The 20,615-nt window shown below is 33.8% G+C and overlaps 1 protein-coding gene across 4 annotated transcripts in view; it reads right to left on the minus strand.

Moving 5' to 3' along the window:
• Window positions 1-1,811: 1,811 nt before the first annotated feature.
• Window positions 1,812-20,615, minus strand: part of LOC138692118 (zinc finger protein 492-like) — a 38,538-nt gene continuing 19,734 nt past the window's right edge. The window contains exons 1-5 of one of the 4 annotated variants that reach the window (XM_069815084.1): window positions 17,854-18,396; window positions 14,334-14,471; window positions 10,057-10,182; window positions 6,697-6,776; window positions 1,812-4,943 (exon numbers count right to left, since the gene is read on the minus strand). In XM_069815084.1, the coding sequence (XP_069671185.1) occupies window positions 3,542-4,943; window positions 6,697-6,776; window positions 10,057-10,182; window positions 14,334-14,471; window positions 17,854-17,967 (1,860 nt within the window). In that variant the 5' untranslated portion in view covers window positions 17,968-18,396 and the 3' untranslated portion in view covers window positions 1,812-3,541. Of the gene's footprint in view, window positions 4,958-6,696; window positions 6,777-10,056; window positions 10,183-14,333; window positions 14,472-17,853; window positions 18,397-20,615 lie in introns of those variants that run through there. The other 3 variants (XM_069815087.1, XM_069815083.1, XM_069815082.1) reach the window with 3 other exon arrangements.

Consider the following 20,615-nt stretch of genomic DNA (forward strand, 5'->3'; position numbering starts at 1 on the left):
CACGGGAACTGTTAAAATAATATACATATAAAAATCAATAACATTTATTAATCAACAAATTGGAGAATAAGTGGAAGTAGACGAAGAGTAATATGTAATAATTCGGCTGAATGAATATTATCCAGGTCATAACAATTTGATACTAATTATTACAGGTTTGAAATATATGCGAGGAATAAATTAATCTAAAAAAAGCTTTATAATAAGAAAATTATCACCCCATCGATAGGAAGTTGATAGGATTCTAAAAAAATTATTGTGCGATACGGTTTTGGTGTACATGAAAGAAAAAACTTATAAGATTGTGCTTGCCTAACATGACAAGACTTGGCAAAACGCGGACTATCGATTAAGGGACAGATTCCTGTAAAAAGACTAAAATACCGCCAAATTCTTTAAGTTACCGGATCACTTGAAGAGTTTAAATAGTATATAATGGGACAACTCGCAAGAACAATGATACCTAGCAATGCTTTCATTGTATGTATCATAGTTTCTATAAACATTACACCATTTTTGTATCATGATATTGCCACAACATACATTTCGTTCCAATTTGAAATAACAATCGAAAGTGAATACGATACTATACTGTAATAGTTCCATTTAATACAGAAAATTATTCGTTTAAGATATTATGTCAAGTAGTTAATAAAGTAGAACGTGTGTAATCAATGTGTATAAAAAATAGGATGGTATCGTTGTTATGGTCTTACCTCATGATTAAGCGTTTGATGAATGTGACCAAAAATACCTTGTTCCAGATCTCGTTAATAACACATAACCAATTTTTGTACTAAACGAAAAATCGTAAGATTAAGTGAAAATGTCAGGTACCATTAGATATAATATAAGTAATTATAGTTTCATAAAATCTTGACCATATTTATGTTGCAAGTATCTAACTCATCTGACATCTATGACTTTAAAAGTGCTTCTCAAGACACTCTTCCAATAACTAAACTTCAGATCTCGAGAACTGAGTGGATAAGAATTACGACTGACAAGCCTGAGTAGTGATGACTGGAACAACTCTACAGTCATCTTGAACAGTGGCCCAAGAGTGGTTTTTTCACCATGAAAGTGAATTTGAACAAATTGCCTCACCTCTACAGCATTTATTTGTATCAGCTATGTTTCAACCAAGACGAGAGGGAACTTCGAGATACAATGGATTATCTAAAGGATGAAAAAAACCTTTTTATAAAATCATAATGCAATATTATTTCACACATAAGATTTGTAACAACATTATTGTTCACACTTGAAAGATTTACTTCAAGTAATAAAAAAAAACATTTTATTATTTTAAGGAAAGTATATTCTTGACTGAATAATTGGTTACTAATTTTTCTATGAAAGAGTTGAAGCAAATAATCTGTTTCCATAGTCATATGCATTCATAATATTCCTCATTATACCTAGTGCAGTATAGTTCACATAGCTCGTCATATTTCTTAATCTTGTAGCATAAAGCCTCATTTCACCCTCTTTGATATTTAATCACTTTTTTTTCCACAGTCATAAAGAATCAGTAGAAATAAGATATAACACGATAAATACATACAATTATGGTTACTTAATTACTTCAATAAAATTTTGACAAGTACACCGCATGACTACAAAAATATTTTATGATCCACAACAAATCATCAATAGAAACAACAATGTGCATAATTGAATATTGGCGTTCTTTCATGAGTACAAACCGATTAAGATACACAAACGTTCATTCATTCATTCATTCATTCATTCAGTGTTCTGCATAAGGACAGGTCTTTCACTGCAAACCCAGCTTTCGCCAATCTTTCCCATTTACTGCCTTCCTCTTAGTCTCCGAATATGATCCATATATCTTAATGTCGTCTATTATTTGATACCTTCTCCTGTCTCGAACTCTTCTGCCATTCACTTTCTTCCAGTTCATGATTCAATATGTAGTTTCTTCAAGCTAGTGACACAACGAATTTCCTTTCCTCTTTCTTGTCAATTACAGCATCATTATTTCTTCACCCACTCTTTCCATCACAGCATCATTTCTTATTCTGTGTGTTCACTTCACAAGTTCCATCCTTCTCTATATCCACACATCAAAATCTTCTATTCGCTTGACTTCACTTCGTCATAATGTCCATGGTTCTGCCCCATACAATGTCACACCCCATACAAAACATATCACTAGTCCCTTCGTTAGTTCTTCTCCTACATGAGATGTGCACAAGATGCTCCCTTTTCTATCAAAAGTTTCCTTTGCCATTGCTATTCTTCTTTCACTTCCTGGCAGCAGCTCATGTTACTACTTATAGCACAGGTATACCCAAAATATTTGAAGCTGTCCACGTGCCCTACTGTCTCACTTACAATTCGCAAATTTACTTTCCTTTTTTTTTTCCTACGACCATGGTCCTAGTTTTATTTCTATTTATCCTCGTCCCATAATACTGCTCACAACTGTCATTTAGCTCCATTAGCATATCCATTAGTATCTTTTCCTCTTCCGCTAAAGACATATCATAAGCAAATCGTAAGCACTTTATTCTTCTTCCTCCTATTATCACTCCCATCACGTTGACAAAAGTGTTCCTCAAGCCCAGGTTAAACTCTTTCAAAATTTATGACACAGAATCTTTTAAGTATACTATTTAAATGGTGACCTGGTCAGATACACTCTGAGGTAATTAGACACAATGGATGAAGAAAATATCATCTTAGAGCCTTCTAGGAAGAAAATATACGATGAGAATATATCTTTATGAGAACATCAGAGTGATTGTTTTTTGTTAATTGGGAATGCTCAATTTTCAATATAAGTATTTTAACAGCATTCTTGTTCTCGTTGTAGTTTTCGCTCCCGGCTTATTGTGGACGATGCCTGAAGATTTTACTTCACAGAACTGGGGAATATACGTTACACAGGCATTACATTACTAAAACTTTTCGTCAGTATGTTTGGAACATAGATAAAGTAGTCTTACAAATTAAAAACGTCTCAGAGATATCAGACTTAAAAGGATTCTCGCCTGTAAGTGTTAAAACCTATTAGGCTACCCTACAGTGAAAAATCTTTACCAGAAGAATTGAATACAAAGATTCATTAACAAAAGCTTCCTACACCAATACTTTAGCTATACTTACTAAGCTAAACATATTTTACTGTCACATTTACAAGGTTTCTGGTCTGTGGGCAAGATTTGATAACTTTTATACCATCGACTAAGGGAATCACTCACAACCGACATCGCTTCGCCACTGTTAATGGCCTGTTAAGGTACCCTTATGAGTGAATCTTTTACCACAAACGTCACATTTGAAGCCTTTCTGGCCTAATTTCGTGAACTCTTAGGACACTTATAACTTTGAAACACCTTCAACGAACATGAAATTTAAAAGGCTTCTCGCCTGTGTGCCGACGCTGATGGCTATTGAGGTTACAGAACATCGAGAAAACCTTACCACAAACTTCACATTTAAAAATTTTGACGGTTGTGTCGTGGCGTTCATGAACTTTTTGGTATTATAAATTCGAGTAACACCACAAACATTACATTTGAAAGGTTTCTCGGCTGTGCTGACGTTCGTGACTTTTTAGGCTACCCAACCGAGCGTAGCATTTACCACAAACATCACATTTAAAAGATTTCTCGCCTAGGTGCGTGCGTTTATGGCATTTTAATTCATTCAAACCAGAATAACAATTACCACAAACACCACACTTGAAAGGTTTCTCACCAGTGTGCAGAAGGTGATGATTTTTCAGAGAACGCGAATGGAAAAAAGACTTATCACAAACATTACACTTGAAACGTTTCTCGCCAGTGTGCGTGCGTTTGTGAGTTTTTAAGTTACCTAATAAAGAGAAACACTTACCACAAACATCACATTTGAACGGTTTCAAACCATTATGCAGAATTATATGGACTTTCAGCACAGAGAACTTTGCGTAACTCTTACCACAATCATCACATTTGAAAGGTTTATCCCCTGTGTGCAGTCGTTTATGGTCTTTCAGGTTACTCGTCTGAGAGAAGCATTTACCACAAACATCACATTTGAAAGGTTTCTCGCTTGTGTGACGTCGTTTATGGACTTTCATGGCACTGGACAGAGAGAAGCATTTACCGCACACATCACATTTGAAAGGTTTCTCCCCAGTGTGCATGCTTTTATGAGATTTTAAGCTACACAACAAATAGAAACACTTACCACAATCATCACATTTGAAACGTTTCTCACCAGTGTGCGTGAGTTTATGAGATTTTAAGGTACACATCAAAGAGAAACACTTACCACAATCATCACATTTGAAAGGTTTGTCGCCTGTGTGCAGTCGTTTATGGTCTTTTAGGCTACTCGACTGAGAAAAGCATTTACCACAAACATCACACTTGAAAGGTTTCTCGCCCGTGTGACGTAGTTTGTGGCGTTTAAGGCCACTCGACTGATTGAAGCTTTTACCACAAACATCACATTTGAAAGGTTTCTCGTCAGTGTGCGAGATTGTATGTGATTTTAATCTACATAACAAAAAGAAACCCTTACCGCAAACATCACATTTGAACGGTTTCTCACCAGTATGCGTCCGTTTATGAGAAATAAAGTTACATTCCAAAAAGAAACACTCGCCACAAACATCACATTCGAAAGGCTTCAAGCCACTATGAAGAACTGTATGGACTTTCAGGCTACCCAACTGCGAGAAACGTATACCACAAACATCACATCTGAAAGGTTTGCTTCTTACTTCCTTGGATAAATGACTGTTCAGTTTTTCCCCGAGGGATATGTTAGGAAGTCCTAACTCCAACTGATTCCCACCTTCACTAGACAGCACAGCTTCTCCCAAGGAAATTGAATTCTTCAGAATTTCTCTCACAGTCTCATTCTCTTCAAGTGCAAGACTGTCCAAATCAGTTGATACATTTCTGTCATTCGTAGGTGCAAACCTGAAGCAAATATACTATCACTCTATAAAATAGGTGCAACAAATACACATTCAATTGATTGAATATTCAAATAAAACAAACCTATATTCATGAGGAGGTGCATTATGATTAGAGACAGAAACTTGTAATTAGTTTATGAGTAATGTTACAAGTATCAGAATGTTTCAACAATTTGCGCTTCACCTGTACAATGTATATTTTTTTCAGTACGTTATTTGCGACGCTTTATCAACATCACACAAAGAATTTTATAAGAATTACAAACCGTTAGTCGACTCTTTGCTACCTTTTACATTCTATTTTTAATAAACCTCTCTGTCCAAAATCAACTGCCTTTGCCTTACGTTTTTCGAGACGAGCGATCTATTTTATGTGGTTGTTTCGAAATTCGGAATTGCAAATTTGAAAGGTACACGGGAAAAACGAACAATATCACATTTCCATTAAAGGTGAGATAGTGATCTATATCAGTATTTTTCTACAGTATTTATTGATATTTCTACTACAAATGAAGGAAATTATGAGTATATCCGTGGTTTTAATTCTCCTTTACTAATTTTGGTAAAAATAACACTAAAGTTTGCAGTAATACAGCGAATTAGATAATATCACCCTTAACAGCATTAGGACATTGTTCGTTTATCCCGTGTACCCTTCACGTTCTATAACGATTGCTATCACTTATTGTTATGATATATAAGACTTTTGTAGATCGATAATTTTGTCAGTTTAAAATAGGAAAACTTGCAGTGGAACATTACTGATTCTATTTCATAGCAGCATAATCATGAGAAAATCTGTATTCGTATTATCTCTAACTTAATATTTGTTGTTTTCCGAACACTGAACTAATAACAAAGCATTAAGAGTTCTGAACCATGTAATTTACAATTGTAATAGAATATAGGCCTACTACAATAACTTTTTCCCTCCACTTAATAACGAAACTCCGAGCCAGGTGGATCTGGGATCGACGTGCAAAGAACCTCATCTGGAGGGCTGGGTTCGACGTGCAGAGAACTGCATCTGGAAGGGTTGGGTTCGGTGTGTAGTGAACTGCATCTGGAAGGGTTGGGTTCGACGTACAGTGAACTAGCCAAGGTGAACGAAATGTGAACTGAGAAGTGACAGTTTTGTTCTGCACATAGTGCTTTGTGAACATTACTTGAAATTAGGGATACATTTTTGTTCTCAATAATACACGTCACTTCTGTGAACACTCTCTACAACTTTGAATGGAAAATGAAACAAAACATTATAGACGCCTATTCCTGCTAGGACTAGTGAACAGCTGGTACGTCCCTGCATCACCCAGAGATCTACGATTGTAGTACTGAGAAGGCCAGAGCGTGTTTGTATGGAGGCACTTGGTACACACACTCCGTAGAATGAGACCTACATTAGCCAATGTATCAGCTGGAAATGGAAGGAAAAGTGGACACTGCCACATGCGCACAAGTTTGCCGGAGAGGAAACTGACCTGAAGCTTCTGATGATAGACGACATTAAGATTATATGGGTCATTCCATACAAAACTTTAAAAATGTGCCAGCGATGTCATGAATTTTTTTGGGCTTTTAATATAATAATGTTATTATGAAAATAAATTAAAGAGCCAAATATGACCACCATATCATTAATACTTCAGTCATACGGATGCCTGAAAAATGGGAGGGAGTTGCATGTTATCCATAATTTAAAATCATCTACACACCCTAATATGTCTACGTGAAGGCTCGGACATGACACTCACCTTTCGACGAAAATCTCGTCCTCAGCCTTCACTTCCACCTTTGGCTCCTCATTCAATCTGTGTAAGTCACTCTGCTCTTCCTAAAAAAACAGAGAGAATAAAAGACAAAGATAGCACAATTTGCATTAACAAAAGCACATCAATTTTAGATGCCACAGAATTCCGTTTAAAACTTTGCAGTATAGTGGTTATTCAGAAGAACCACCGGTTTCTTTCTTTCTAAATTTATGGCACAGATATTCCACCAAGGAACCACCTCCTGAGTACATAATTATAGAGGTACCATATCCGTTTTGAAATTATGTCCAGAGTTGAAATGCTGAAAAAAATTGATCGAAGCTTTGTTATGATCCATGATATGAAAAACATAAACAATTAATTTGTGCTTCAAATGGTTGTCATATTAGCCCTACCAGAGTTCTAGCTAAAAGAAGAGAAATCTTGTGACAGATTTTTCATGGGATAATTATTTTCCTTATAGAACAGCGATTTTCACCTTTTTCAACATGTGGCACAATCAAGATGTAATTTAAAATCCTGCGGCACTCTCAAATAATATAAAGCTGATGTGCCAAGCAGGACGGGAATTTTGAGGGTTTTAGGAGGGAATGATTGCTACAAAACACATATAAACCAGATAAATTTATGTATGTATTGATATACTAAATAAAATAGTTTTAATTTTATATTAATTATTTTCTAGTCAACATACCGGGCAATAAATTGTGAAAAGGCACAGGGTGCAAAAAAAAAAGTAGATAAGAGAAACAAACTACATATAATTCACAAATTGAACGAACACAATTTATGTATCTTTATTTAAACATTATGATAGACATGCAAGATTTAATGACAGAGAATTATTCCAGTGCAATAATTTGTGATAATTATGCGTGTTTATTTTTTAATTTGTTATTTAGGAAATTCGAAAACATACAACATCATCACATGAGTTGGTAAGTATTTAATGAGCGAAACATTTTCTTTCATAAAGATAAATAACGTTTTAATTTAAATGAAATTAATGTTACTGATCTGGCTATCCTAGATGCGCGTCAGACATTGTCTTCTCTGCGGCTCCAAAACCTACGCTGTGTTCATTGAAGGCTGACTTGCCAGCGGATGTTTAGTATTGTATTGTATTGTATTTATTAACATTCCATGGTATTCATACATGCTTACAGCTAGAATATGGAACAAGTCAAAAAACTTAATACTATTATAAAATCTTAATTTATAGTCACAGTCTAGATGAAATATATACAGACGAGATTTACAATATAGTCTACTAGTACAACACATAGTTTTAGTATCAATTTCAGGAAGTGTTATTGAATGTCATGAATTTTACCTACAGAATAGAAGGCGTGAGAAATTAGGTGCTTCTTTAATTTGGCCCTAAATAATTTTATGTTTTGAGTTTCATTTTTTATATCGATAGGGAGGCTATTGAAAATGTTTACTGCCATATAACGCATTCCTTTTTGATAGCACGATAGACTTGCTGATGGAGTATGAAAGTAATTTTTTGACGTGTATTTATGCTATGAAGTGTTGAATTAGTTACAAAGTTTTCACGATTACATACGAGGAAGACTATGAATGAAAAGATATACTGACAAGCCATGGGCATTATTTGTAGTTTTTTGAAAATAGTCCTACACGATTCCCTAAATTACTCTTTTGAGTAATAGAAATATATTGTTACTATCTGTGGAATTTCCCCAGAATATTATTCCAAAACTCATTACCGAGTGGAAGTATGAAAAGTATATTGTTTTTAAGGTATTGATATTTACTATCTTTTGCATAGATCTAATAGCAAACCAAGCTGAATTTAGTTTGGGGGTAATTTCTTTAATCTGATTTTTTCCAATTTAACACATTATCGATTTTTAAGCCAAGAAATTTGGTTGTTGTTGTTTCTAATAAGGATCTATTGTTAATATTTGCGCTAGAAATTTGCAACGTTGAATTTGGACAGGAATTAAATTGAATTATGTTAGTTTTGTTACAATTTAATACAAATTTATTGACTGAGAACCAGTCACATATTTTGAAGAGAATTTCCTCTGTTGAAGATTGGAATGTGTTGGAGTTATTGGCTGTAATTACTATACTTGTGTCATCTGCAAATAATATGGGATGACCTACATCTTTTATAAGGGGGGCCGTGGAAAATGGCTGTTATAGAATAACTAATTAACAACTGTATAATAGCACAAATTAACTATGAACGAACAATTCAATTTATAGTCACGAATTTGGTAGATTATTTAAATGGTCTTTACGACACTGACAAATGTAATGGTTATGTACTGTCTGAGCAAAATAAAGGTGATAATGCCAGCGAAATGAATCCAGGGACAGCGCCGAAAGTTAGCCAGCATTTGTTCTCATTTGCTTAACCCTGAAAAAGCCTCAACTACGTAACTTTCCCATTACCTGGTATATAATGGTCTGATTCAGTTTGCTTTTGATAGCTCATAATACCAGCAGTTAACAAACATATTCCACTGGTAATTAAATGTTGAGGATATATAGTTAACAATGTTAATACTTATTAATTTATTCCAGTTTAGCTGCATAATTTCTACCAAGCAATATCATGTACTATGAAATTATACTAAAGCTCCAGTACACATAGATTCCTTTGCTATGACCATAATGATCATCACACCATAGATAAAAAATTCGTTCGACCTTTTCGTGAACTCGGTAACTTGAAAACAGTAAATAAAATAAACAGTAGCTTCATGCATGCTCTGCCTGCACATATATATCTGAGCATTTTGCCAAATTCAGAACCTATTCCGGAATGCACTCAAAATAAGCTATATAATTTATCTTAAAATTATGAACTATATTTTCTCTACGGATAAAATAATGTTCTACAAAAGATATATTGCAAATACCCAAATACTTAAATTCAGACGCTAAATAACCTGAGATGTTGATACAGAATTGTAAAATAACCTACTTAAAAAAAGAAGAATGGGTGAACAACAAATGATGGCAGGTGATAACGTTCGCACATACATCTAAAGCAAACTCAAGTATTAGCATCCTTAAGAATAACATTTTTTTCAAACGCACTGTTGGAATATGTAACTTGGCAACCATTAAGAGTAACAATCTTATTCGTTTTCATAATTAAAACATAAAACGAGATATAACAGTTGAACATTACTTCTCTGGAATACGACATGACTTGTAATAGTAAACAGTGATAAGTGTTTTTGTCTCCATCATAAAGTGAAAGGCACTGCAAGTACTCTTGAAAATAGGTAATGTCCGTTACAATCTAAATACAATTTAAAACTGGAAGAACATACATTGCATTCCTTGTGCTTGACTCACCTCCGGTTCACGTTTCACCACAGCGAACGGATCTTCCTCAAACTTTACCTCTGATAAGAGATCAGAGCTCTGGTTCACATATTCCTCTTTTATGCCAGTCACATGCTGATCCAGGAAATTCCGTTCCTGCAGTACAAACAGACGTCTTAAAAGAGCAATTTAATACACAGTATTAAAAGACGATTTCTAACGTTACAAGCACTCTCTAAATATCCACATGTAATGGCTTGACATGGTGAATAGGGCAGGACTCACATGCAGATACAAATTTTTCATAAAAAAATGTTTATTAATGTTATGAACGTCTGTAATAATACGAAAAGTTAATCGTGCAAATTTGGGCCATTCCTACGTATAATATACTATTGTGCATATATTCTAGCATATTATGAAGATCGTGTTGCACTAAACCAAAATTTGAATTTTGCAAAAAAAAAAAAATAAATAAAAATAAAAATAGAGTCTGGATTGTTTTGTTGTCAGCACAATATTTCTTGCTGACAGTACTGGATGGCAAGAATATACTTGAGTATGAAGGAAACTGTGAAAAACCACCACTGCCTACTTCTGTTCCATTGAACTACTACACAAAAAGACACATTCCCAAACATTCCTATCTACCTGACTCCATCACCCGTACCTTCCTTTTATAAGCTTCAATTATTCTGAATGGCGCACTACCAGTATTTTATTTCTTCCGGCAAGTACTCAAATATTTTACCATTGTTCTATTGCATACTTCGAAAGCAAGCCTTTGCCAATGTCCTTTCGACATGTAAGAGTGGGAACATTGTGGGACCTGGAAATTACTCAGTGTCAAATACGTGTATTTGGAAGTTTCTGGAACTGATATGAACTTATGTTTTGCTGAATTTGTTTTACAAATTCTTGTGGATTGTTTTTTTTGTTATTTATAATGAAAATTGCTCTTTTAATGATCCTATCAGCTTTTGGTAGAGTACACAGTCTTTCCTGTAGTTGATTTGATATCATGAAAAGTTCTTCTGAAACATCACAAAGAAAGAGCTAAATCAAGAGGAAATTCATGTGATCTTACAAGGAAACGTTCTGATGGGGGCAGATAAAAAAGTTAAATTTTTTTCTCCCACCATGTTGATAATGTCAAAAGAAGTGCTTATACAAATTTTGACCACTCGACCGCAATTACGAGGCCATCCGGAAATTGATTTTTCCAGGGGCTGTTTATAGAAAAAAGCACAACTGCATGGGAATATTTACTGAAACAGATACAGAAATTGTTGCGCTATTTGTCAACATATCCCCCATTGGAAATGAGAGATTTGTCATACCACGGGATCAATTTTTGTCTCGTAGAAGTCAGCCACCTCAGATCGGAACCAGCGTTTGACTGTGTCTGCATCTTTGTCTGTCAATCCATGATATGAGAACTGTCTCAATTCCGATGAAAAATATGTTGAAAAATTGTTTAACAATTGCTGTGTCGGTTACAATACATTCGTGCAATGAAATTATGTTTTTTTTTTCTGTGGATTTATTAAAAGATATGCAATGTGTGCGCCTTCCAATGTACAAGGCAATATGACATTAAAATGGAAAAGCTTAAAAAAACAGACTAATGCATTTACAGATGCTTATCACAAAAACGCATCTGAAGGAATAATGATTGCTATTTTATTGCACTCTGTGGAAGAAGCACTTCAAGATATTTCTTAATCATTCAATCTTACTGACGAGTAGGAGAAAATATTATGTTTAGTCTAAAACAATTTCCCGAATCCTTTCTCGTCAGTGACACAATGTTACATATCGGTACTGTGCCTCCAAAATCGGCTAACTTAAATGCATTTAAACTGATTTTGCAAGAGAAAGAAAAATGCATTAACACTTTTAAATTCCTTGATTTTCATAACTACTTTCGGTATAATTTTATCACTTCTCATGTAAGGATTCAGAGCTCGGGTTTTCCTTTCCTACGAAAATAATGCTTCTATGTGTGCTGCGAGCATTATTGTCCAGCTGACATTATAGGCTACACAGGGTCTTGTGACGTCAGGAGGCAGAGGGATAACTCCACCCCTTATACACAAGGCAGGCACACAGCTAGATCTCCGTCGTAGTGTGACATTGTCTGCGATTCAGTGCCTGTGTGTTAACAAAAATGCCGTTCCATTTTTACAATATCGAGTACGCAGATAAGATTCATGTTTATGGCTTTTGTGACGGGAACGCTAATAATTCTGTGGACGACTGCCGAAGAGAATATCCAGATCACAGAATGTTGTCACGTATAGTTTAAGTTGGCACTTTCAGTCCCCTGTGTTGCGAAGGCATATGATCTTGCAGTTGCCAACAATGAAACAGAAAAAGGCCCACGCACGAGTGGCAGTAACAAATCCAGACTAATAATAATAATAATAATAATAATAATAATAATAATAGTAATAATAATAATAACGATAATAATAATAATCATTATTATTATTATTATTACTATTATTATTATTATTACTATTACTATTATTATAGTAATAATAATAATAACGATAATAATAATCATTATTATTATTATTATTATTATTATTATTACTACTATTATTATTATTATTATTATTATTATTAATATTACTATTATTATTATTATTATTTATTTATTTATTTAATCTGGCAGAGCTAAGGCTAGTAGGCCTTCTCTTCCGCCCAGCCAGACTCTAATTCTAATTAAATACGTTTGCTTACATAGTTATTACATTAATATCTAGACCATAAAACAACATGAAAGTAAATAATGAAAGTTGGATAAGTAATGTTAGTGTGACAATAATAAACATTGGTAAGAAATAGTTATAATAATAATAATAATAATAATAATAGTAATAATAATAATAATAATAATAGTAATAATGATAATAATGATAATAATAATAATGATAATTTATTTTATTTATTTATTTATTTATTTATTTATTTATTTATTTATTTATTTATTTATTTAGAATATTACCGTGCAAAACAACAGCACAAGGCCAATTACAGAACAAAACAACAAATGATGATGAGAATGAATGACAGAAAATGGCAGTGAGATGAAGTACAAACAATATAATAGTCTACATCAATAATTGATCAAATGCAACAGAGTAGAATAGCACAAATAATAATAATAATAATAATAATAATAATAATAATAATAATAATAATAATAATAATAATAATAATAACAATGAGATGATTTAGATATTTATCTGTGATATAGGCCTACATAACCATTAAACATTGAGAAACCTGAAACAGCTATTATTGTTAACAAGAATTCTTAGAAAAATATTTCGTTAGCCTATTCTTCAATTGGTTTGATGTCTGACAGTCCCTGACATTACTCGTTTGGGAATTCCAAAGTCGAGGAACAGCCATAGTGAAAGAAGATGAATATGAGGATGTTCGCTGGGAGGGAATGGATAATATTGAGGAGTGTTGTGATCGTGTGTCTATGTTATGATGGGTGGACAAATTTTGAAAACGAGATGCAAGATAGACAGGAGTGGAGAAATGCAATATGTGAAAGAGAAGGGAAAGATAGTGGATTTTTCTACGATCTTCTAGACGGAGCCAGGACAATATTTCGAGGGATGGTGTTACGTGATCATCCCGGCGAATATTGCAGACGAAACGGACGCACATGTTATGAACACGTTGTAGTCTCTGCGCCGAAGTAACGCTTAGGTCAGTAAGCAGAATATCACAGTAATCGACGTGGGGCATCACGAGTGTTTGCACTAACTCTTTTTTTCATGGAAAAGGGTAGAAAATTCTTCAATCGCCTAAACGAGTGGACTAGGTGCTTCTCAAAGTAGGGTGTGAACAATACTGATCGATGAGGGAATGTACCCCTATCATTTGCAGCGAGTTCAACATCTTCAGCCAGAGGACTAAAGTCATTGTGTGCGGTCTTTGAAATCTGGCTTTAATAGAAATTTATTATTTGAGTAGTAACGTGAATGTTCTTTAATGAAATTATAATAAACCAAGTACCATTATTGTACATAATTTAAATGCTTAAACTTTAGTAATGAAAATATATTCATATGACCATTTTTCATCAGAATGATTCCAGAAATAACATCCTAGAATATTGCACAACTTACGTGAATCACCCTATATATATGTAATCTTATTGCCACTCTCACAAACTGAAAAATGCTGCAGGTACTGTTGTACAAAAGACAGTGTCTGTTACAATCATAACATAAGATAAACACTGGAAGAAGAACACACTGCATTCTTTGTGCTGCACTCACCTCAGGTTCATGTTTCACCACAGGCAACCAAATTACCTCCGGACCTTCCTCGAATTTGATCTCTGTTGTGAGATCTTGGCTCTGGTCCTCATATTCTTCCTTTATACCAGACACATTCTGATTCGAAAAATTCCGTTCCTGCAGTACAAAGAGACGACTAAAATGAGCAATTTATTACAGGGTGTAAGAAGACGACTTCTACCTTTACAAGTTGCTCTCTATACGTGTCCGTAACCCACAGCCTGAACACAACGGACAGTATGTGCTTCACATTACGATAAATAAGACTAGAAATCATATGCAAATACATATTTTCATGCAAAAACATTTGTTATACATGTTATTAACGTCTGTGATGATGAATACGCAAAGTTAACTGTGCATAGTTGTTTAATATTTCGGCCATTACTGCATATAATATATTACTGTGCATTATATTTACCATATCTTCAACACTGTGTTGGATTAACAGCAATATTTGCGTAATTTAGTAAAAGAAACAATAAGACTCTGGATTATTCCCTAGTCAGCACATAATATTTTTTGCTTGACTGTACTCGATGGCTAAAAATCCCTCGTGTATGAAGGGAAACTGTGCAAAAACCACGACTGCCCACTTTTGTTCCATTGAACTACTCAGTAAAATTCTTTTCACAAGCCGCAAGTAAATGGGTACTTAAGTGGTCATTCAGACGCTCAGGTAGGCGATATGGCCCAAAGAGATTATCTTTCAATCTGCAATGCCGACCTTGATATTTACAGCGAAACTGACATGATCGCCTTAATAAGGGTTCACAGACCTCAAGTTCCATAATATCCGAAAATGATCAGTAGGGCGTCCTCTATTTGTTGTTTAATTCTTGCAATCTATTACTGAATCACCCACTACATGGAGACACCCTAGTTTACAATTTCCTTTGGTTTTCCTATTAATTTCAATCTGGAATATTTCATTTTTGGAATTTTGCATCAAGTTTAGACATTCGTATATTAATATTGATTTCTACACTGCTTATCTTCGTAAACTATGCTGTATGCTCTTTTGTTATCCTAACTGTTGTTGTCTACGAGCTTAAGATAATTATTTCTTTCTTTCTTCATCGAATATCGCTGAATCAATCCATTTCTGTAGTTTATAAATCAAACTGTGGTGAACAAAGCTGGGGGCCAAATGTCCCGATTGTGGTGGCTTCTTTCATTACGAGAAGGGTATCAACATTCATATCAGTGATTCACACCCTGATATACACTGAACGAAGGCAGCATAGAATTGCTCACTGAACTACGCCATGATTTCAGCGCGAGATTTAAGATTTTCGAAAGTTTCGAAACCCATTTCGATTAGTCGAAATTCCCTAGTCAGTAATGACAGCAGATGTAACTGGGTTGTCAATTTTTGGCCCTGAGATTAGAAATCTAAAAAATGGACTTATTGATCTCCAGCAGGATTCGGAACTAGATGGTGGTTTTCAAGAGAAATGCAAAACAAATTAAGTATAAATTTTTGGAATACAGTTCCAGAAAAATAGTTCGAAAATTTGGTATCGTGTGCATATAAAATGCTATGTCTTTTTGGATCAATGTATATTTGTGAAATGACTTTCAGCAAGATAAAGTTCATCAATGGTAAACATAGATCTCGTCTGACCAATGTGAACTTGGAAAACCTGCTGAGGATATCTGTCACAAATCAACCAGCTCGTATTGACAAAATTGTACAGGAGAGTAACAAAGTTTGACTTTCAACTTCACAGCAGTAATCTATATAACTGTAAGTTAACTTAAAATTATGTAAAAATAATAATAATAATAATAATAATAATAATAATAATAATAATAATAATAACAATAATAATAATAATAATAATAATAATAATAATAATATTGATAATAATAATATAAAACAGTTCACTATTAATATAAAAATCAATGACAGTAATCAGCCATAAATGTGTTTATCCATAAATGTAATAAGGCTGCGTTTTACCCAGTTTGAGTACTGTGAAATTTGGCGTGGCTCTCCTACATAGGCTGTTTCTCTTGTAATTTCTAGTGAGTACCACTGCTCTAGATGGACACTGTCTATATGTAATCACGATAACTCCTGAGTGAAGTGACTTGTTTTATAGTAGGTTATTTCACGACGCTTTATCAACATCTAAAGCTATTCAGAGCCTAAATGAGATGAAGGTGATAATGCCGGTGAAATAAGTCCGGGGTCCAGCATCGAAAGTTACCAAACATTTGTTCATATTGGGTTGAAATAAAACCCCGGAAAAACTCTCATCATGGTAACTTGCCTCACACGGGAATCGAACATAGGCCACTTGGTTTCGCGGCCAGACGCGCTAACCCTTACTCCACAGGTGTGGACGAGTGAATTGATGACTGAGCGAAATGCCACATAAGGTGGGATTAAAACATATTCTTGTTACAATGCCGAAACTAAATTTGAATTAACAATATTTAGTCAAATTTAATCCTATGTGAAGGAAATAAAATTTGTCACGAATTATCGAAAAGACACAGCCATAAATATGGTGTCTTTAGTGAACGTTTAATAATATCAAAAATAATAAAAATGCTGATAAATTAATACTGAATTATTATCGATATTCTTATTTGACCTGAGTAGTAAAATTGTGTGACTCCCCTATTTGTTGTATTTTGTCCTTATTGATACCTGATGCTGTTACGAAATTATAGTATCCTGTACGACACATAGATTGCACAGGACGACATCGTTAACTGAAGTAAGAACAATAATTGGTCTAGGTAATTATTCACTAAGGAATAACAAGCCTTTATTTTAAAATACATGAGTACTACTTAATTATTTGTAATAAGTGTAGCAAAGCGCACGGATATGGTTAGGCATAAATAAAATTAAAATGACGTTCAAAAGAATACAAGCAATATAATTACACGAAAATAGAAATAGAATTACAACAGTTCACTGACTACTGATATACCCAAATAAATCCATACGCGATAATACATAGCTTTTAAAGAGTGCATAATTAAACGTAACATTTCAACAACTAGCAACACATCTTCACCGGTAGTTGCTATCACATTGATGTGAATTATGATTCAAAACTGAGAAATATTATATTTTTGGTTGGATACTCTATATCTTTATAAAGTAATTGTGATAATATGTATACGTACACCCAGGATAAAATAAAAATTAATCGTTGTAAACCGTAATTGAGAATTTTAGACAAACATACATAATTATAACAACAATGCGAGAATGTGTAGTTTAGCAACATTAACAGTAAGTGTAACAAGAAATTTCGTTTTCAAACTTAAAAAATGAAACCTAGTAACGATTCAACAATAGAGTTCTCTGCAACATGGTATAACTTGCAATAGTATATATTGATGATACTTATTCTACCTCTATCACAGAGTGCAAGGCACTACAAGTACTATTGTAAAGAGGTAATGTCCTTAGAATCAAAATATAAGATAAATACTTGAAGAACAAGAAATGCATTCCTTGTGGTCCACTCACCTCAGGTTCACGTTGCAATACAGTGGACGATATTGGCACGGGATCTTCCTCAAATTTCACCTCTGATGTGAGGGCATGTCCCCGGCACATGTATTCCTCGGAGTAATAAGACATCACTTCGTAGGATTATGGCTAGCGGTCATTAAATTGTTTCCTGCACTACCTCCATTATGTTATAAGGTCAGGTCAGGGCTGACTAAATCGTTAACAGAGTTTCATCCAGATTACCGTGAAGTGATCAGACACGATCGCGAATCCGCGATTCATCATTATTATTATTTATTTTTAATGTTACTAGTTTTCTGCGAATATTGCTGATTAAAGGATTCAAGATAGAGCATCCACCCTCCACTGTAAACGCATATTGCATACTTGTATCACTACCAACGCAATTACCTTGATATTGCGTAGGCTATTTAGTATGGAATAGTGGAAATAAAATGTGACCACTATCAAAGCTGTATGACTACCCGACTCGCCCTAATTACATATTCTTCCTTGTATACTAAATTTGTCCCGCGTGAATGAGAAAAACACCGCCACAGTTCCTAAATGCCCTCTAATTTGAATGAGAGAATAAAGATGATATCAGTGTCGCCAACACCTCTAACATAATAATCCGGCCGAAGGTGACATTACAACAGATTGAATTTACCATCTCAACACATAATTCTCCAAGAGGACTATATAGTCCTCTTGATAATTCTCTTTCAATGACCAGCACCGACTGCGGAAGACTGGCCTTCTAATGTACTGGCTGCTATTATCCTTCTATTTAATTTGTGGTCCTGAACTCAGTGGATGCGTTTGTGTTGAAGAGATTTGAATTTTTTTTTTTTCAAATTCTTAAGGATATTCTGACTTCATGAACGTTTCAGAGAAGAGTTTCATTACGTTATATTAGAGCCTAATAAATTCAGTCTTCGAAAATAATTGTAGATATCTAATATTTACTTCTTGCTTTTAATGAATGGTCGTAGTTAAGAACTGCTCCACAACATTAACTTAACAATATTGTGAAAAGCTAGTTAAAGTTTAATATAGGGAATTTATTAAAGACTTTTTTTTTTTAAGGAGATAAAACTGATCGGACATATAATATAGAAAAGAACAAGCATGAATTTTCGGTCCTGATCCTGGATTCATCTCACTAGCATTATCACTTTGATCTTACTCAGACGCTAGATAACAATAACATTTGAAAAAGCGTTATAAATTGACCAAGTAGAAAATTATATAATGAAGTTATTCCGGAAGGAGCAAGGTCTGCCAGTGCAGGAAAAGGAAAACGTATATAGGAATGCGGTGTAGAAACAATTGAATGCTCTTTCATATTTAAGTATAAAATTATAGGTATAGGGGTGCCATTTGAATTTTTAAAGTGCCAGCGTCGGGGGGGTGGGGGTGAAATCTGAAATACAATTAAGCCTGGTTTGTGACTTCCCCCTGAGTATCTAAATTGACTTTTTTTTTAATGAATTCAATTAATATAATTAGTTATTGAGACTGTGAAGTTTTGAAATGGAAGTCCTGTATGTAATTTCTGCAAATACAAAGTTTAGATATGTTTATTAAACAATGTCATATTTCTTCGCCATTTAATATTAAAAAAATTGATATTGGATTGAATAAAAAATGTGAAATAGAAAAACTGTACAACTGTGCCTGTTTCCTTCCTACACACTTAACGTTACCTGTCACATAATATTACACACCTAGCCTATAACTTGTAAATGTATCATTTTTAATTCCCAATTTTAGAAAAAGGGCTGTTTTGTGTTTGAAAAATTCACCCTTTTCGGGGGACCTTAAAATATTTCTAAATTATCTTCATCTCAATATTGATGTTGACAAGATTTATGAAGATTTTTGTACCCTTAAAATATCATTAGATGCTATAAGTGGAAATGATTTGGAAAGAAAATTGTCGTCTTTATTTCATACAAGCTTCAGATTAAAAGTATGTAATATTTTATTCTTTCAAAACCTAATTTATTTGATAGTACGGGAACTGTTAAAATAATATTATATAAAAATTAATAACATTTATTAATCGACAAATTCAAGAATCAGTGGACGTAATCGAGGGGTAATAGGTAATAATTCATCTCCATGAACATTCTCAAAGTCCTAACAATTTGAAACTAATTATTACAGGATTTAAATATATGCGAGGAATAAAACAATTTAATAAAATCTTTACAAAATAAAAAGAAAACTATCACCACATCGATAGGAATTTAATAGCTTTCTTAAAAAATACAAACATTGTCCGAAATGCTTAACCGTCTTACTAGAAAACTAATATGCATAGACTCTTAACTTTTGTCAAATGTTGAAAAGAATCCAATTAAGAATGATTTGTCACATGGGCACATTTCAGTACAGAGGACGGTTTTCGTGTACATAAAAGAAAAAATTGTAAATTTGATGCCTACATAACATGACAAGACTTGGCAAAACAAGATCTCTTGAAGACCTTAAATATATAGGTAATACGCCAAATGACAAAAAAAAACTTTGATTCCTTATTTTGTCTTAAAGTGTGCTATCAGACAACCGTTATTTAAATACAGAACGGCGAAATAAACCGCGACCTGAAAGTAATCCCAAATCGTATCGAAAGAAGTAGATAGGAACATCTCTGTTTCCAGTGATAATTGGAATAAGGCTTGCTAGCTAGCGTATATATCATAGTTTTTGTATACATTACAACTTTTTTGTATCATGATATTGCTGCAACATATATTTCGTTCAAATTC

Source organism: Periplaneta americana, chromosome 16 (assembly GCF_040183065.1).
Source record: "Periplaneta americana isolate PAMFEO1 chromosome 16, P.americana_PAMFEO1_priV1, whole genome shotgun sequence".
NCBI lineage: Eukaryota > Metazoa > Arthropoda > Insecta > Blattodea > Blattidae > Periplaneta > Periplaneta americana.